This window comes from Pygocentrus nattereri, chromosome 25 (assembly GCF_015220715.1).
Source record: "Pygocentrus nattereri isolate fPygNat1 chromosome 25, fPygNat1.pri, whole genome shotgun sequence".
In the NCBI taxonomy this organism is placed as follows: domain Eukaryota; kingdom Metazoa; phylum Chordata; class Actinopteri; order Characiformes; family Serrasalmidae; genus Pygocentrus; species Pygocentrus nattereri.
In genome coordinates, this window is record NC_051235.1 from 15637501 (window position 1) to 15653784 (window position 16284).

Genomic DNA, 16284 nt, shown 5'->3' on the forward strand with positions numbered 1-16284 from the left:
TTTAAAATTTTTAAATACTAAACACTTTATAAAAAGCATGGACTCAAAAGCCATCAGCTGTACAGTAAGGGATAATCTTGTGAAACACATGCCACAGCAACTGTTTGTCTCCAGGCACTTTAATATCTCATCCCCCAAGCTTATACTGGTCAATGTTTTGAAAACTTTAGCTGGGATTTTTGAAGATATAGTGATGTCCTCAGTCTCTAAACGGCTTTGAGCCAGGAATGGTCAGGCAAGAGCAGCCAATTAGCTGCTAATTAAAAAGAAATCCTAGAGAATGCTGCCTTAAGCATCAACATTATACAATGGAGCTTCAAACAGTTACTATTGTTGAGTAGTTCATGCTTGTTACATGCACACGAGGCAACGCTTTTGTCGTGTTAAAAGAAAGGCATACCTATTACAACAGCAAGGAAACTGCTGAAATGTGTAAAATTATTTATTCCATTCTTATACTGTACAGCAACTTGAAAGTCAAATAATTTCCTTGTAGACACTCCAAACAGGCAACAGAAAAGGCAGCTCACTAAACAGAGACAGAAAACTTCAGGCTGTTTCAGTTCAATAAAGGTACAGTACAGATACAACACAAGTCCCATGTTATTTTTGCTGTGTGTACTTTACCTGTAGCCAGGCACATGGAACCCAGAAATCAATGTTCCCAATTTTTTTAAACGAGTGATTCCAGCACAGCAAGAACCAGGGCAACAAAGTGATAAGACGGACAGGCAGATGCGTTCAATAACAAGTGCAGCAAGTAGCTTGACCCAACCATCCAAAGGGAGGGGCCAGAGTGGCAGTCAAGATACAAAAATTATTTCAGAAATACTTCTTAAAAGTTTGAAGGTAAGTAGAAAAGTCCTCAAGCCACATCATTCACATTCTTTTTTGCAATTTGAACTGATTGTACTGCAGCATTTTTAGCCATAGAAGACCACATAACGTTTCATCTTTGAATTACCGAATTATGGGAGCCATAAAATACCTGTTTGACTTCATCCCTCAAAACAGAAGCTTCGTTGAGAGGCACTGGCTTAGTAACACCACACCAAAAGGCAGAACACTATGACATGATAGACAAGAGAAAACAGAAAAGAACTTCTAGACAGCATTAACAGCTTAGATTTACATGTCCAAAAACAAGTTCAAGAACAGATTTTCTAGAAACAGAAGGTACTATGTTAGAAACGGTCCTTCAGCAGCAAATCTGTCCAAAACCTCACAAAAGGATTTCAGTCTATTTTTCCAAAGGCTTCATATTATGTGCGAGGAAACCCAGAAAAAAAAAAATCATGTTCATGTGTGCAGTTCAGCTCATCTGCTAGTAATCTCAGACTTAACCAAAAGGATGATGGCTACAAGCACAATATTCAAAGGTCACAGGTAACTGTAGATCAGAACAGTGCAGATGATTTCAAAGTCGGTCACACTAGACTGTTCTGTTGTTCCAGCATCAGGTGGCAAAATTCAGTCCCCACCATTCAAAGTATATGTTTGTGTTCCAAACTGGTTTTTGGTTGAAAGAGTTTTTAGGCATCTGTCCTAATCATCCAACATTCCTTTAAAGAAAAAAAAAAAACACATTTCAAGTGAATCTGGAAAGATGTCAATAGACTGACATGTCCTAAAAGTCCTAAAAAAAAATACCATTAAAAAAAAAAAAAAACCTTCCTGGTGTGGTAGAGTCAATACTAGATGCAGCAGCTTCAGCTGAGAGCCATGCCCTGCTGCTTGTTGCAATCTGTACACACAAAAAAGGTTTTGAGCTCCCCTTTTCCCTTCACGTTTATCAGGCCACGGCACTCGCACGAGTAACCCAGCTTCTGCAGGACATCCGACGTCTCTTCTGTTACCTAGGACATGCACAATTGTCAGTTTACTACAGTGGTGTGAAAAAGAATTCTTATTCTTTTGCATGTTTGTGATACTTAAATGTTTCAGATCAATAAACAAATTTAAATATTAGACAAAGATAACAAGTAAAAATGAAATGCAGTTCATAAATGAAGGTCTTTATTATTAAGGGAAAAAGTGATTGCTCCCTAAACCTAATAAATGGTTGGGCCACCCTTAGCAGCAACAGCTGCAATCAAGTGTTTGCCATAACTGGCAATGAGTCTTTTACAGCGCTGTGGAGGAATTTTGGCCCCACTCATCTTTGCAGAATTGTTGTAATTCAGGCACATTGGAGGGTTTCCGAGCATGAACCGCCTTTTTAAGGTCATGCCACAGCTTCTTAATCGGATTCAGGTCAGGACTTTGACTAGGCCACTCCAAAGTCTTAATTTTTCTTAAGCTAATCAGTGAATTAACTACTATTATCATCATATTTTCATCAGTATAATGCTGATTTTGTGTTTGAGATCTCAACTTACTTTTGAGGCTGTATGTGTAACGTTTATCAATAAAGACGTAGGATGTGGTCTGAAAATCTGGAAATTGGCCTCTGACTTCTAAATTATTACTTTACAAGGTGACTCGTGGCTGCACACTACATTTTAGTGTTTTTTTTCCTCTACTGACTCAGTGATGCTGCCTATTTTAATTAAAACAATGAAAATCTTACATAGCAACGCTTAAAAAAGGTCAATTAGAATGATGAGGTAAGAGGCCCTGCAAAACACAGCTAATGGAAAACTAGTCAGGATTAATCAATTCTGTTCTCTTACTGCATTACAAAGTGATCACACTGATACATTTCTTAATGTCACATCTCTGCACTTGAGATTATCAACTCTACCAACATGTGTGCTTGTCTTTTTAAGTCATTTTCCTACATTGATTTTTTTTGTTGTTGTTGTTGTTTATCACAATGGTTCATAAATGACACCATCTTTTACTTTGTCACTGGCCTTTTACTACATTTTTCAGACTCCAGGACATCTGTATACATCCAGAAAAAGCATGTGTAACCCAATGTTCCCCAATTATAGTCCTAGGGGACCCGTACATTAGGATGGGTCTTAGTCTGATTCATTAGCTAATGACCAAAGCATCTAACATCATTCGAATGTAGACAGAGGGCAACTGATTCCAGTGACGCAACATTAGTAATGCATTTGTTATTAGTGGCAGCGCTGTGACTCCATGTACCATTTTCACCGTTTAAATATCACATATGTGACAGTGATCCTGAGCTGTGTTATTACCTAACCTGGAATCAGACACAGCCCACTTGATAAATTCAGGGTAATAGTCTTTAAGCAACCGCTAGGTTATGTAAGCATACACACGCAAGTGAGTATCGGTGAGGCCCAGCTGGGTGTGTAGCAAGTGTTAAGCAGGGTGCAGTCCAGCAGCTTATGGCAGTTACCTGTATTTTGCCCAGTTCTCCGGTGCTCTCCATTCGGCTGGCGACGTTCACCGTGTTCCCCCAGATGTCGTACTGTGGCTTGCGTGCCCCGATCACCCCTGCTATTACTGGCCCATGGTTTATCCCTAAAAATACACACAATTGATGTCCTAAGAAAACACTTAACAAAAATATTTATGTCCACAGGATGCAAGTTACAGAAACAAGACAAGACATGTTTACGCACCATGGGAATAAACACAATGTCAAAATGTCATCTTGAAATGCTATGGATAAAAGGCAGCAGTGGCATCACTGAGCACACACTCACTTTTACATACTCTGGTATTTGTGACCTAAAGCTTTTAAAGCCTTCCTTTCAACTGCTAATTACTATTTATACCATTACCACAAGGATCCATGAACATACGTGGGTGCTAAATGAAATTAAATTCATTTCCAGACTAAATTCTTTGTCACAAGCACACCACAAGGTGCACAAAGGTCAGAGACTACCTTTTTATCTACTTAATTTTCAGCTGAAATGGCCATTATGTCTAGTTATTTATTTTTCAGTTTAAAAAGGAAAAACAGGAAACATCTTTAACAAGGAATCACCCTAAATCCTTCAACACAAAATATGATATAAAATCTGTCAGTATTAAATTTGTCCACTTTCTACTTTTGCCCATTTTTATGTCCTCCCAGCAAAAGCTGCTCCCGAAGGAGTCACTGACATTATGTTCCTCTTCAGAATGACACTGACATTCACATACTCAAACACACTATAGCTACCTTGCAAATTTCTCTCTCAAGTTCATCTAAAATAAGGAGATTAGATATAAAATAATCCAGTTGTATAAGGATAGGGAAACTCACATGGAAAAAGTTTCCAAAACCGGAGTTCAATTTTTTTTTTAAATATACAGAGAAAATGGGATTCCTAACAGTTGTGCACAACCTACTAGACCACCAAATAAGCAGCACATTACGGTTTTAACTCTGAGAGGAGAAAATCAAGCCCCACTTCATATCTGAAAACATCCACAGGTGTTTTTGTCCATCTTTCCATTGTGAGAAGACAGCTCAACATTAAGTCTCAAAGGATATGTAGCTGTCACTGAGAAAAAGAAATACACAAAAAAGAATTTGGAGTAGGATGTATGGATGTACACCATCAAAGCAATGAAGGACTCTTTGAAAGATGTCTACAACCATCAGTCAAGCACAGTGAATCAGTGGCAGTTTAAGGATGTATAACATCTGGAGTTGATTTGCTTTTTAAGTGAAGGCATAAGAAATTCTGAAAATCTAATTTTAATACACCACACAGTTCCTCTGCAAAACACTGGATTATTAGGAAATTCATCTACAATAAGAAAACAACCCCAACCACTCTGCTGATGAGATCAAGATGTACGTATCAAAAAAGCTGCTGGTGTTCTCAGAACAATGGACTGACCACCCCAGAGTTCAGTTGTCGACATCACAATGTTTTTTGGGATTACTTGGATCGTGAGAAGCAGGAAAAGCAACCAACTATTAAGACTGAACTTTGGAGTTGGGGAAAACTATTCCTGCAGATTTCTTAGAAAATGGAAAGCTATGGCAGCACAGCAGTGATAGTTATCAGCAGTGATATTTATACGTATACACACAGACACACACATGACCCACAGAAATTAATCTGAGGGCATAAAGCAGCTCTTCAGAGAGTTAAAGGCCAGGCCTGCTGCTGGAGCAGCTGAGCACTGGACCATGTGCTTTTAATAAAAACTTTTCTCCTCTTGAACTCCTTGGATTTTTCTTTGTTATTCCAATATTTACTACTAGAGATGTGCATTTTGTAATGTGTATTCTGACGAACTGCCTTCATAAAACAGGTCATGATGAGTGCTGTTAATATTTGAATTCAAATGAAAGTTGACACAGGAACGAACCGGTTAATCGGTTGGCCAGTTATCCAGTGTTTATATTTTATGCATGATATTTAGCAGCGTTAGAGACAAAACACCAAACATACAGATTTCCCAACAAGTATTTAGACATTTCTGTCATACTGAAAATGCATTAATATCACTGTCAAACCAAGTGTCATTTTTTTTAAATATTCCAACACTTTTTTTTGGCAACTCTGCTGGCTTCTGCACATTTGCATCCTAAATCCCTTTGTATACCGAGTTCATGATCCCATCAGTGAACACAAGCTCACCAACACCATTTTAAGAAAAACAAACTTTAATGCTTATACTTCTGTCCTTTACAGTAGCCTTAGTGTGTGCAGTCTGGTTGGAATTCTTCTCTTGGCTTTTTCCACACAGTCTACCGTCAGTCTGATGTACTAAAAAGTGTTTTTCTCTGGAGCAAATACAATTTTGTGAGGTAAAATTCAAGTTCTAAATAGTTTCCAAATACTTTTTTGGGCCACTGTATGCTGCCACAGTCTGTGTACCATCAACAAAGACTCAGGTGATTTTAAGTTGGGTTGTTTATAACAGCATCCCATTCTTAAGATCAAAAAACCTATTTGACTGTTCTAATAGATTATTTAACAAGCTTTGTACTCTGTGCACTGGGAAATGTGAAAGAAATATTAAGCTGAAACGTACCTAGATCTTAAAAACTTGCCTAGTGAACATGATTAGCGAATACAGACATGCAGAACACATGCATGACCATTAAACATTAACAGAAGAGGATGCAGGGGAGACTGAAGTGTTCAATTAAGAATTTATGCAGGCACTGTGTGTGCATGTGTGTGTCTGTTTCCTCTCAGGCCTCCCTGGCCAAATAATCATAATGGTGTGTATCCACAACACTCACCCACGCGTAGTCTAAAACTGTTAAATGAGTGCCTGTTGATGCCGTCCAGTTTTCCCATCATGGCGATGGCAAACTCCACCATAATTCCAATCTGGGCCTGCTGCCTCTCTCGGTCCTGCCAACACACAGCCCTCACACTTACAATATGGATACTGAAGGAGGAGTGTGTAGTACATGGACGAACATTTATGATGATGAATTACGTCACAATACGCTTTCTTCAGCGTACTGTGGATTTTGTAAGTACTGGTCAGAACAACAACAAGTTGTATGAAACAAGTTTTATTACAAAGAAAGTATAATTGAGTTAATGAACCCAAGGGTACAACTCACTAAGTTTTTTGACAGTTGCGATATTTACATTTAAATGCATTCTTTAAGCATTTAACTTCAGATAAAAGCTTAGGATGTTTTATGCAAGCATAACACATAACTTAACCCATGTCGCAGCTCACGCTACTATGCTTTTGCAAATGACACATGCAGTGTTGAAATGTTCATTATTGCAAATACCACATAACACCAGATGAATAATAGACTACAACTTTTATGAGCATCAGGGTTCTAATGTTTAAAATAAATGAAATTTGAATGGACATGAAGGTTTGATGGGTTCTCCTAGCACGTGCAACTACACGGTTTCAGATCAAATCATTTGTATTACTGTCATTTTTCAAAACTGGCTAGCCAGTGAAACTTTAGAGAACAATATTGAATCTTTATAATGAAAACCTAAATAAGCATGTCTGGGGATGTATGACAAGGCCCCCTTTTCTTACCCCCAATTTTCAAAGTTTTTCAAGATTTTCACTTGAATTTCTTTTACGCCTCTCAAAGGCAAACTTCCCCATTGGATTTCCCATTTAATGTAGTTTTAATTTAAATGTACTGTAAAGTAGTTTGAGCTGTATTTTTATATATAAAAGGTGCTACAATCAATATTATTATTATTTGCACATTATTATGATATTGCAACTTGCATTCCACCATAAATATGTGTTGTTAACATATATGACATTTTACTACTTGATGGCTTAGCAGAAATCATTTTCATGATCAAGAAGAGACAACAAATGCAAATCACAGAGTGTGTAATTAGGGGCAGGGGCAGTTTAGTAATCTGAATGGTTCTGTATTTACACATCCAGGTTACATTTGCCCACTGCATAGATGTGGCTTACATCCTACAGTGTACACTATGCAGAGTCATAAATAAGTAGCAATAAACATACACAAATTGTAGGACTAGCAGAGCTGTAATGATTAGTCAACAACGCTGATCTGTTGTTCATGGTAAAAAGATAGCTCTATTATTAGTCCACAAACATGACTTGTGATCCTTCTGATTAATGCAAATATACCACAGGAAGCATGTGGGGCAATGCAACTTCTATTTTTCATTGTACTACAAAGGAAGCAATTGTGTGTCTCACACACAGAATTTTATTTACTTGGCAGTGATGGAAAAAAAGCATGACTGTTTGATTAGCTGATTAATCAAAAAATAGCTGACAGATCAATTGATGGTAGAAGTAAGAATTATTTGCAGCCCCAAATAAAAGAAATAGTAATAATAGTTTAATAATATACACAGTAGTATGCTGATGTGTACATATGGGTCAAAATGTATAGCTCTTTTGTGCAGTTCAATAGTTTACCTGGTGAATCTCCTGTCCAGGTGTTCCACTAAGACCAGCAGCCGCCATGTAAGTGCTGCCAATAGTTTTAATCTTTTCTACTCCGCTGAACTTGGGCTTAGACAGCAACTGCAGAGGGTAAAGAAATAATACAGTTTTAAACACTTTTTCACTGTCGTAAAAATAATTAATAAATAAATAAATAAATAAATAAGCAAGCCTTGACGTTTAGGAACTGATCTGCACAAGGACGACAGAAAGGTGACTCATGAACTACGCATCACAGCCCCAAGCTGCCAGCCCACCTCATCGAAGTCAGCGATGATCTCATTGAGAAGTCTCAGACACTCCAGTCCCTCTTTATTGATGTCACACTCTGTGTAGAACTCCTTAAAGTCAGGAACTGAGGCGAACATCACACACACACAGTCATAGGATTTGTAGTACAGGTCCTGGACAGGAAACATACATGTGGAATTAGTTATTAGATCAATACAGCTAGCCCAGATACAATAATTCAAACTGCAAATACAACATAACCGCAAATGGCAATCTGTGGGTTCAAGCATGCGACAGCACAATGAGCCCATAAGTAGTTTGAGCCAAGGATGTGGTTTGGGCCTTATTTATAGAGAGAGGATGAAAAAAGCAAGGAAGTCAGAGTGTATCAAAAGGCCTTAATTTGTCATAATTGTAGCGCTATGGTCTTTAAATGTGATACATGCTTCATTTCATAAGTACTGATATATTGAGCTTTGTAGATCATTCTAAAGATTGTCAACACAAATGTCAAAAATACATGACTAATGTTAAAATTTGTGACCGTTGTTTTTGCAAAGTGGATTTGTTCCCAAAGTTTAACTCTTTGATATGCATGCCATATGGAAGCCAGTGCTCCCATAATCTAAGTGAAAGGAGTCAGAATTGGTCAAAAGGTCTCTATATGTTATGAGTATTGATCAACAAAGAGGTCCACCAAGTTTTGATCAGAGTGACCTTCTAAACTTTGTATAATACCCTGTAGTCATTGTATGAATTAGTTAAAATACCAAGGACTGCAATTTCTTATATAACATGTAATTACAAAGTTATTCAGGCCACATAACTGGATCAAACAGCACCAAATGTTTATCTGTAGACTACGTGGTAAATCTGTAATGACATTTTTTATGATTTTGTATTTTTGAACGCTAACGCGCCCTCTTATGGCCAATCTGGACCAAAATATACATACATAACTAGAGTGTCAATGTGTTCGACATGTGTTAGAGATAATCAGACCACCTCCTGATGAGTTATAGCAATTTATGTTAGAAATGCAATGGCTGCAATGATTAACTGATAGAGAGATACTATGATGAGTAAGAAAGTCAATATTTTTTATCATTATTACCTAGAGAGGCTGAACAGCTGGGATCAAAACCTAGAAACTAGTTCAGAAAATGCCACTTTCAAAGAGTTAATAGCTGCAAACCAGAGAAGCATTTTAAAATAACTTGCAATTGTTTTGCTGGACCATTGTAGTGCATGGCACTGCATGGTGTACAACCAGCTGTCTGCTGTGACTATATTTATAATATATACTTGATTTTTATAATTAGTGGTCAAATCTTTTGAAATTTCACTGGTTGTTAGGAAATGCCTACACAGACTCACCATACCAGGTTCAGGATGATTGGTCATATTTAAATCTGTCAAATGCCAGCTGAAAGCTAACTGACTGTTGACAGTCAAATTTATGGCTATCAAGTTGCTCTTGGAAATTTACTAATAGTTTGTCTCAGAGATGCTGTTGTAAATTGTTTGATGCCAGTTACATGTGAATTGAGCATAAAAAACCTAGGACTAGTTTGGACTAGTAGGCAGAGCTAAATGGTCCAAACTGTAAATCTTGAACTGCGTGCTTGAAACCTAATGACAACTAGAGCATAGGCATGTGAGAGACTGATAGGTGTATGAAATGACAGCAATGGTTATGGAAATTGGAAACATCAGAGGACCAAGTTGAATGATCCTTATATTTCATAACTTTGACAGGTCTACATTTGAAATTGAAATATGAATAAAAACATTACAACAAAATTAAATGAAATGTGTGACATATGTAGAAGGTGTATGTGAGAAAATATTTAACCAAAAAGGGATATTCATTAAGTAAAAACTAGTAAATGTGACATTGCGGATGAAAAACATACAACAATACCATTGTTTTCCCTCTCAAAATTGTTGCATTCCCTTAAACACTGAATTCCCTTGCCATAATTTTGCATTCTCTCACAAAAGTGTTGCATTCCCATTCACTTACAAGAGAAGGAATGCAAAACATTTGCGAGGGAAAGCAAATTTATTGTAACAGAATGCAAAACGTTTTTCAAGGGAAATTATTGGGAGCTAATGCTGTCATTACCTTTTTTTTTTAAGCGGAATTCAATTCCTTTTTTTTTTTTTTAACTCAAAGTTCAGACATGAAGCATACTACCATAATATGAATGGTTTTTATTAGCGAATGTGGCAACATTATTTGCTCTTTAACAGACTTCTTTTTTAATTGTTGCCAATTTAATAAAATCTAAAAAGGACTTCAATGAGTAAGTGGACTTAATTACACTATGGCATTTGCATATTATACAACAGTGTACCATGCTGAGAAAAACTATTTGCCCCTCACCCAATTTCTTCTATTTTGCTAAATTGTCACATTTAAATTCCATTTGTGGATAATGGCTCTCCCTGTGGCTCCTTGGAGTCCTAGAACCCTTTCCTGGTAGATTTCAATGACTTTGTTTCGCATCATTTGAACATGACTACATACAAAATGATATCTGATCTTGGTCCATTTTGATCCTGCACTGCTAATCTTTTTCCTCATTTATTTAGGTGGAAGAATGTCTATAAATAAGTATTTTCTCATTTAATGATGTGATGAGAACTGAGAAGTGTTTCAGTAATCATGTGATTTGTCAAGCCATTTTAAAGCAAAGTACAACTTTCCTCGAGCACCTTAAATATTACAGATATGTTTCTCAGTTTTTAAATGCTCATGTGAAAGATTAGTGTTATAGTGTTCCCAAGACCACCCTACTAATTCTACTCTGTAGCGTAGGCTTCCTGTCGAGTTTATGATGGTTTTGGGCCAATTCTTGAGAAAATTGGAGCAGCTTGGGGGAAAATGTGCTGGGAACAAGAACATTTCTCGTAATAAACTCATCGACACACTGCCAACATTGTCCTTATAGTGGAGAAAAAAAGAAATCCACAGGCTACAGATGACAAACAGTGAAAAGCTTTTAACAAGAAGCTCACTGAAAACTCTGAAATGCATGACAGGTCCACACAATCTTACAGGAACAGCCAAAGCACTCCTCTAACACACCTGCTCCACCTAATCTAGGTCATCAGAAGCTCACAAATATTTGAGACAGTGCATCTTTAAGTAGACATGCAGATTCTCTAAGGTCTGTCCAGTGTTTCCCCACACATAGACTATATTGAGCAACAAAGTATGTTGATGGCCACCTAAGTATATTTTGACATATTTTAACAATATTCAGTTTCTATTTAGTCCCATTTTTACAATTTACACAGAGAATTTTAAATAAACAAAAGACAGCACACACTGTCATTGATGCAAAGCATCAGGTTTTACCCCTGTGGTCGTTTGCTTACTTGCCCCAAACCTGTAGTAAACAAAAGTAGAGTTTCCTACAAATGCTGCAATATTTGGGCACTGTTTTGATCTCAGAAGAGGAAATGCTGATCTTCTACTTAATTGACTTTTTGCCTGCATTTAAATCTGGTCTCTTATAGCTCCAACTCTTCACATGACATGTTAGCACAAATGCAGTGGTCTACTGCTTTACTAACTGTGTGATGTAAGTTCATATTTGTGGTACAGAATAGTTCTCTGAGTTTTAAAACATTTTATTCACTGCAGGTGCATGCAGGAGGATGACAGTAATGCCATAAACTTGCATCATCAGACAATGTTAGATTAACAAGTCAATTAACTGGAAATATGGATTCCCAGGAGATTCATTTGATGAGACTGCACAAGACACATTTGCTGTGTAGCATTACAGCCCTGGTACTCAACAAGATTGTAATGTATATGCGCCAACACTGCAGAGCACCAACTAATTTTACTAAAGGACTACGCTGCTTAGAGAAGAACTTAACAGACTTCGCCGAAATAGTTATTAATAGAAAAAGACTTGGACTGAAAAGGCTTAATTTGGGATGATGGGTGCATAGGAGGTGGAGAGCAAGGCATGCAATGCTTGATGTGATTGCAACGACAGATCACCATTAATACAATTATTATAATACAATAATTATTATGAACTTAGTTCATAAATAGACTTAGTCTGCATCTATAAAAACCCAACCTTAAAAGATATTTCTCTGAAATTATTCCTGTTCAAACTGGCCTCATGTATGGATTCAGTGTATTGTACTGGATTCAATAAATAAAGCCTAACAAAAGGACATACAAAAGAGAGTTATGAAACATGTGCTTTTTGAAGCTTTGCCTTTCATTATTTAACAATGTCAGAAGTTTAAACTACAGTGGGCAAAAAGCTTACAGAAACATAATTTAAATTTACCTGCTCTGTTAGCAAACCTGAAATAAGCCCATACTATGCTCCTTCTTAAACTGTAAGTAGTGCAAAACATCTTTAAATTAGATGCGTTGCAATGAATTGGTATGATACAGAATGGCATGGTATGAAAGCCTGGGGCAGGTGAAATGGATGACTGGACTGAGAGTCATCTTGAACACACCTGCTTGGTTCCTACCTTGTACTTCTGGTTTAGTAAAGTGTTAGTGGAGAGCAGCCCCACCTCGTTCTTTTTGTTCTCCCCAACGAAGAGAGCGGCCACATGCGCTGGGAGAACATTCTCCAGTAGGAGCCGCGTGAGGTTCTCACACAGCTCAATCTCATCCTTATCTGTGCGGTTCTTGTTCTTCAAGAGGAAGTCCTGACGGCAGCAAAACTCATCCTGGGAGGAAAAAGAAGAGTTTAATTACAGTGGGTCGCATATTGTTGCTGTTGTTTATCTGTAAACCAGTAACATTATAGGAGAACATGGAAGAAATTTATAAAATAAAATTAAATAAATAAATAATTTTTAAAAATAAATAAAATAAATAATAACTGTAAAATCTATTTTCCACTCCAATATCAACCTTGTTTTGTAGAGAACTCTCTTAATATGCTGGATTGTTTTTGTTATTTGGCCTACTTTTTCTTAATTATCATTCCATGTTGTGTTAAATATTGACTTGTGATCCAATTTGATAGACCGATCTGACAATTTGGCTACTAGCTACTTTTTCAATAAAACCACTTCTTTTTTTTTATAAGTAATAGATTCTGATGTACACTAAATGGCTAAAAGTATGTGGACACCTCTCCTAATTTTTGAGTTCAGGTGTTTCAGCTACACTACTTTTCTAACAGGTGTACATATTCAGACAAACATGGGCAGTAGAGCAATTCACACTGAAGAGATTAGTGATTTTATACATGGCACAAAGCAGGACCACACAAACTCACAGAGCCAGGCTGTGAGTGCAAAGCATGTAAAAATGACTTATCTTGTGTAGCTTTACTCACTACAGAATTCCAGACTGCCTCTGGAAGCAACATTAGTACAAGAACTGTGTCGGGAGCTTCATGAAATCGGTCTCCACAGCTGAGCAGCTGAACACAAGCTTGCATATTAATGTTAAGCTTCAGCTGGAGTGGTGTAAAGCATGCCACCACTGGACTCTAGAGCAGCGTAAATGTGTTCTTTGGAGTGATTAACCACCCTTCACTGGCAGCCTGATGAACAAATCTGGGTTTGGCATAAGCCAGGAGGAATGCTACGTACTATCATGCATAGGGGGTTCAAGTTTGGGTTAATCCCTTCACTTTTTGAAGGCTAATGCTAATGATCAGCATATTAAGGCATTTTAGACAATTATATGCTTCCAACCTTGTGGCAACAGTTTGGAAAAGACCCCTTCCAGCGCCCCAGTGCAAAAAGCAAGGTCCACAAAGACATGGTTTGACGATTTTGGTGTGGAGGAAGTGGCTCGCACAGAGCCCTAATGTTAACTGAAGACTTTGGAATAAATTGGAACATCAACTCCAAACCAGTCCTTCTTATCCAACAGCAGTGCCTGACTTCAGGAAAACTCTTGACTGAATAGACACAAATTCCGCTCAGATGCATTCCAAAAATCTTGTGGATACCTTCCCAGAAAAGTAGGGGCTGTTGTGTAAGATGGCCACATTAAGGTCTATGGTTTTGAAATTGTACATCCAGCAAGCAAAGCGAGATGGTAAGGTGTCCACATAATTTAGTGTGACAATTTTCGGGTGGGCTAAAATTTGAAATGTATATCTTTAGTGTATGTAAATCGGCCTGAATAAAGCAGATAACCAGACCATGAATATATACCTAGATCGGTTCCAATCTTTTGGTTCATGCTGATACATTCCCATTGTTTTGCTCTAAAGTCCATCTAGTGTCTTTTTTGCCCCACAGATTCTATATATATCTACATTAATGCCATGTGTAATATTCTATATTTGTGACATAAACAGGGTGTACAATGTGTTGCTTGACAAAGAGAAACAGTGTGGTGTGTGTGTGTACCTGACGTGATATAAGCAGCATGGTAAAGAAAAACAGAGTGATGTAGATGCAGCTCATAGCCTGTGGGTCTTTCAACAGGCCTCCTTTCCTAAGCAACTGCCCAATCTCCTCAGAGCTGTGAGCACACAGACACATAGTTATCAGCACTGCAACTCCATACACTGTAAGCTGCCAACACAGCTATACCTACACAGTTCAAAATGCTATATTTACAAGCATGTGTGTGCAACTCTATACCTAGAGTTTCCAAAGAGCAAGCAGCTGTATTTGTTGAACAGATTGTTCTTGGTGCAGCAGATGATGATATAATAAATTGCACAGGCGATGAAGAGGAAGGCCACTTTCAGCTCGAAACTCACTCTTAAAAACACCCCGCACACTAATAAAGCCAGGATACAGCTGTACACTGAATACTGAGAGAGAAGGAAACAAAATATACAATAAAATAAATTAAGGAATTATGATGCTTTTCAAACAAAACAGGGTCTAGGTAGGTATACTGAATGAAATCTTGTAGTTTTTTTGTGCTTAAGCACTTAGTGCTTAGACTTAACAACAGCTTAGCTTAGACTGAGCAATTGTGCGTATCTGTTGTGTGTCAAAAGATTATAAGAGGGAGAAGTTGTTTGAATTGTGCTTGTTGTGTGTGTACAAATGTACAGTGTTTTGCAAAAGTCAGAGACCACCCTTTAGTACTGCTTATCTGATGTTGACAACTTGGGTGGTCTCGCTCAGTTGGGAAGATGCATATAAAGGCCTTTTTTGAACATTTCTTGAACTTGTGTTTATTATTATTTATTTTCCTTGACTTTCCCTTTCTCCATGTAAGAAGATTATCTTACATCTATTGAAGTCAGAAACATCTCCTGAAATATAATTAAATTGTATTTAATGGCCCCCTGAGACCCTAAAGGAGAAGCGGCTTAGAAAATGTTTGTCTGTGCATGTGTATTTAATGGCCATTTTGACACAAAATTAAATGAATAAAGGGTGGTCCCTGACTTTTGCATAGTACTGTATGTGTAAGTCTGTTTCCATGCATGCACAGACTACTCACAGGCAAGTAGAAGAGGTCTTCATCATTGATGCTTCCATTTTTTGTAAAAGGGCACTTAGTGGAATTGTTTGGCTGTTCAGTACTGTGAAAAACCTGTAAAAAGAGGGAAAAAACAGATTGACAGATGAACAGTGTGATGTAACAAAACTGTTGGGGTATTTTACTCTCCACTACACAATATGTAATTTACCAGGTTAAACAAGGCAATGATGACAATAACCATGGTGGCGATGGTTGCTAGGGGAAGACGCACAAAAGGCCTTTTAACCACTGCCTCTGACATAGCTGTTAACCAGTGACAGGACTCTAACTTCTCTGGGAACATCTTCTGCAAGACAAGAAAAAAGAAAGGGGTACGTGATGAGATTTCTACACATTTTAATATGTACACACATATATTACATTTATTAATGTGTATATACCTGTGCAAGAGAGAGAGAGAATGAGAATAACCTAATCTGTGCACCACAAACATGAGGAAAACATGTCTCAATGATGCAGTTAAAGGGACATTCTGGCAATAAAATAGCATTCACTGTCTTATTTGTCAGATTATGTAATATTCTCTAGTACAGAACTACATTCCTCAGCCTACAGAATTCTCAATTTTCTATCTTTTTGCACTGTTTCACATCCATGTTATCTCACTACAATACCCAGCATGCACTGCACAAATACATCACACAACCACATGCAGTGATAAAGAAATCCATGGGATTTGGGGAGGCTAACAAACACAGACATGATATTAACCTCCTTACAGTGAAGTATCTGGTAACCTTGTGATATCGTATGCAATACAACATCATCTGATTGCGCATCCT

At 37.5% G+C, this 16284-nt stretch overlaps 1 protein-coding gene across 3 annotated transcripts in view; it reads right to left on the bottom strand.

The window, feature by feature from the left end:
• Positions 1 to 424: 424 nt before the first annotated feature.
• The window catches only part of adcy7 (adenylate cyclase 7), a 102602-nt gene continuing 86742 nt past the window's right edge, over positions 425 to 16284 (bottom strand). For 2 of the 3 annotated variants that reach the window (XM_017693231.2, XM_017693233.2), the window contains 10 exons: positions 15651 to 15788; positions 15461 to 15553; positions 14641 to 14816; positions 14404 to 14518; positions 12553 to 12756; positions 8061 to 8207; positions 7777 to 7884; positions 6119 to 6233; positions 3317 to 3441; positions 425 to 1856 (listed from right to left, as the gene is read on the bottom strand). In XM_017693231.2, coding sequence (XP_017548720.1) covers positions 1710 to 1856; positions 3317 to 3441; positions 6119 to 6233; positions 7777 to 7884; positions 8061 to 8207; positions 12553 to 12756; positions 14404 to 14518; positions 14641 to 14816; positions 15461 to 15553; positions 15651 to 15788 — 1368 coding nt within the window. In that variant the 3' untranslated portion in view covers positions 425 to 1709. The remainder of the gene's footprint in view (positions 1857 to 3316; positions 3442 to 6118; positions 6234 to 7776; positions 7885 to 8060; positions 8208 to 12552; positions 12757 to 14403; positions 14519 to 14640; positions 14817 to 15460; positions 15554 to 15650; positions 15789 to 16284) is intronic. The other variant, XM_017693232.2, reaches the window with a different exon arrangement.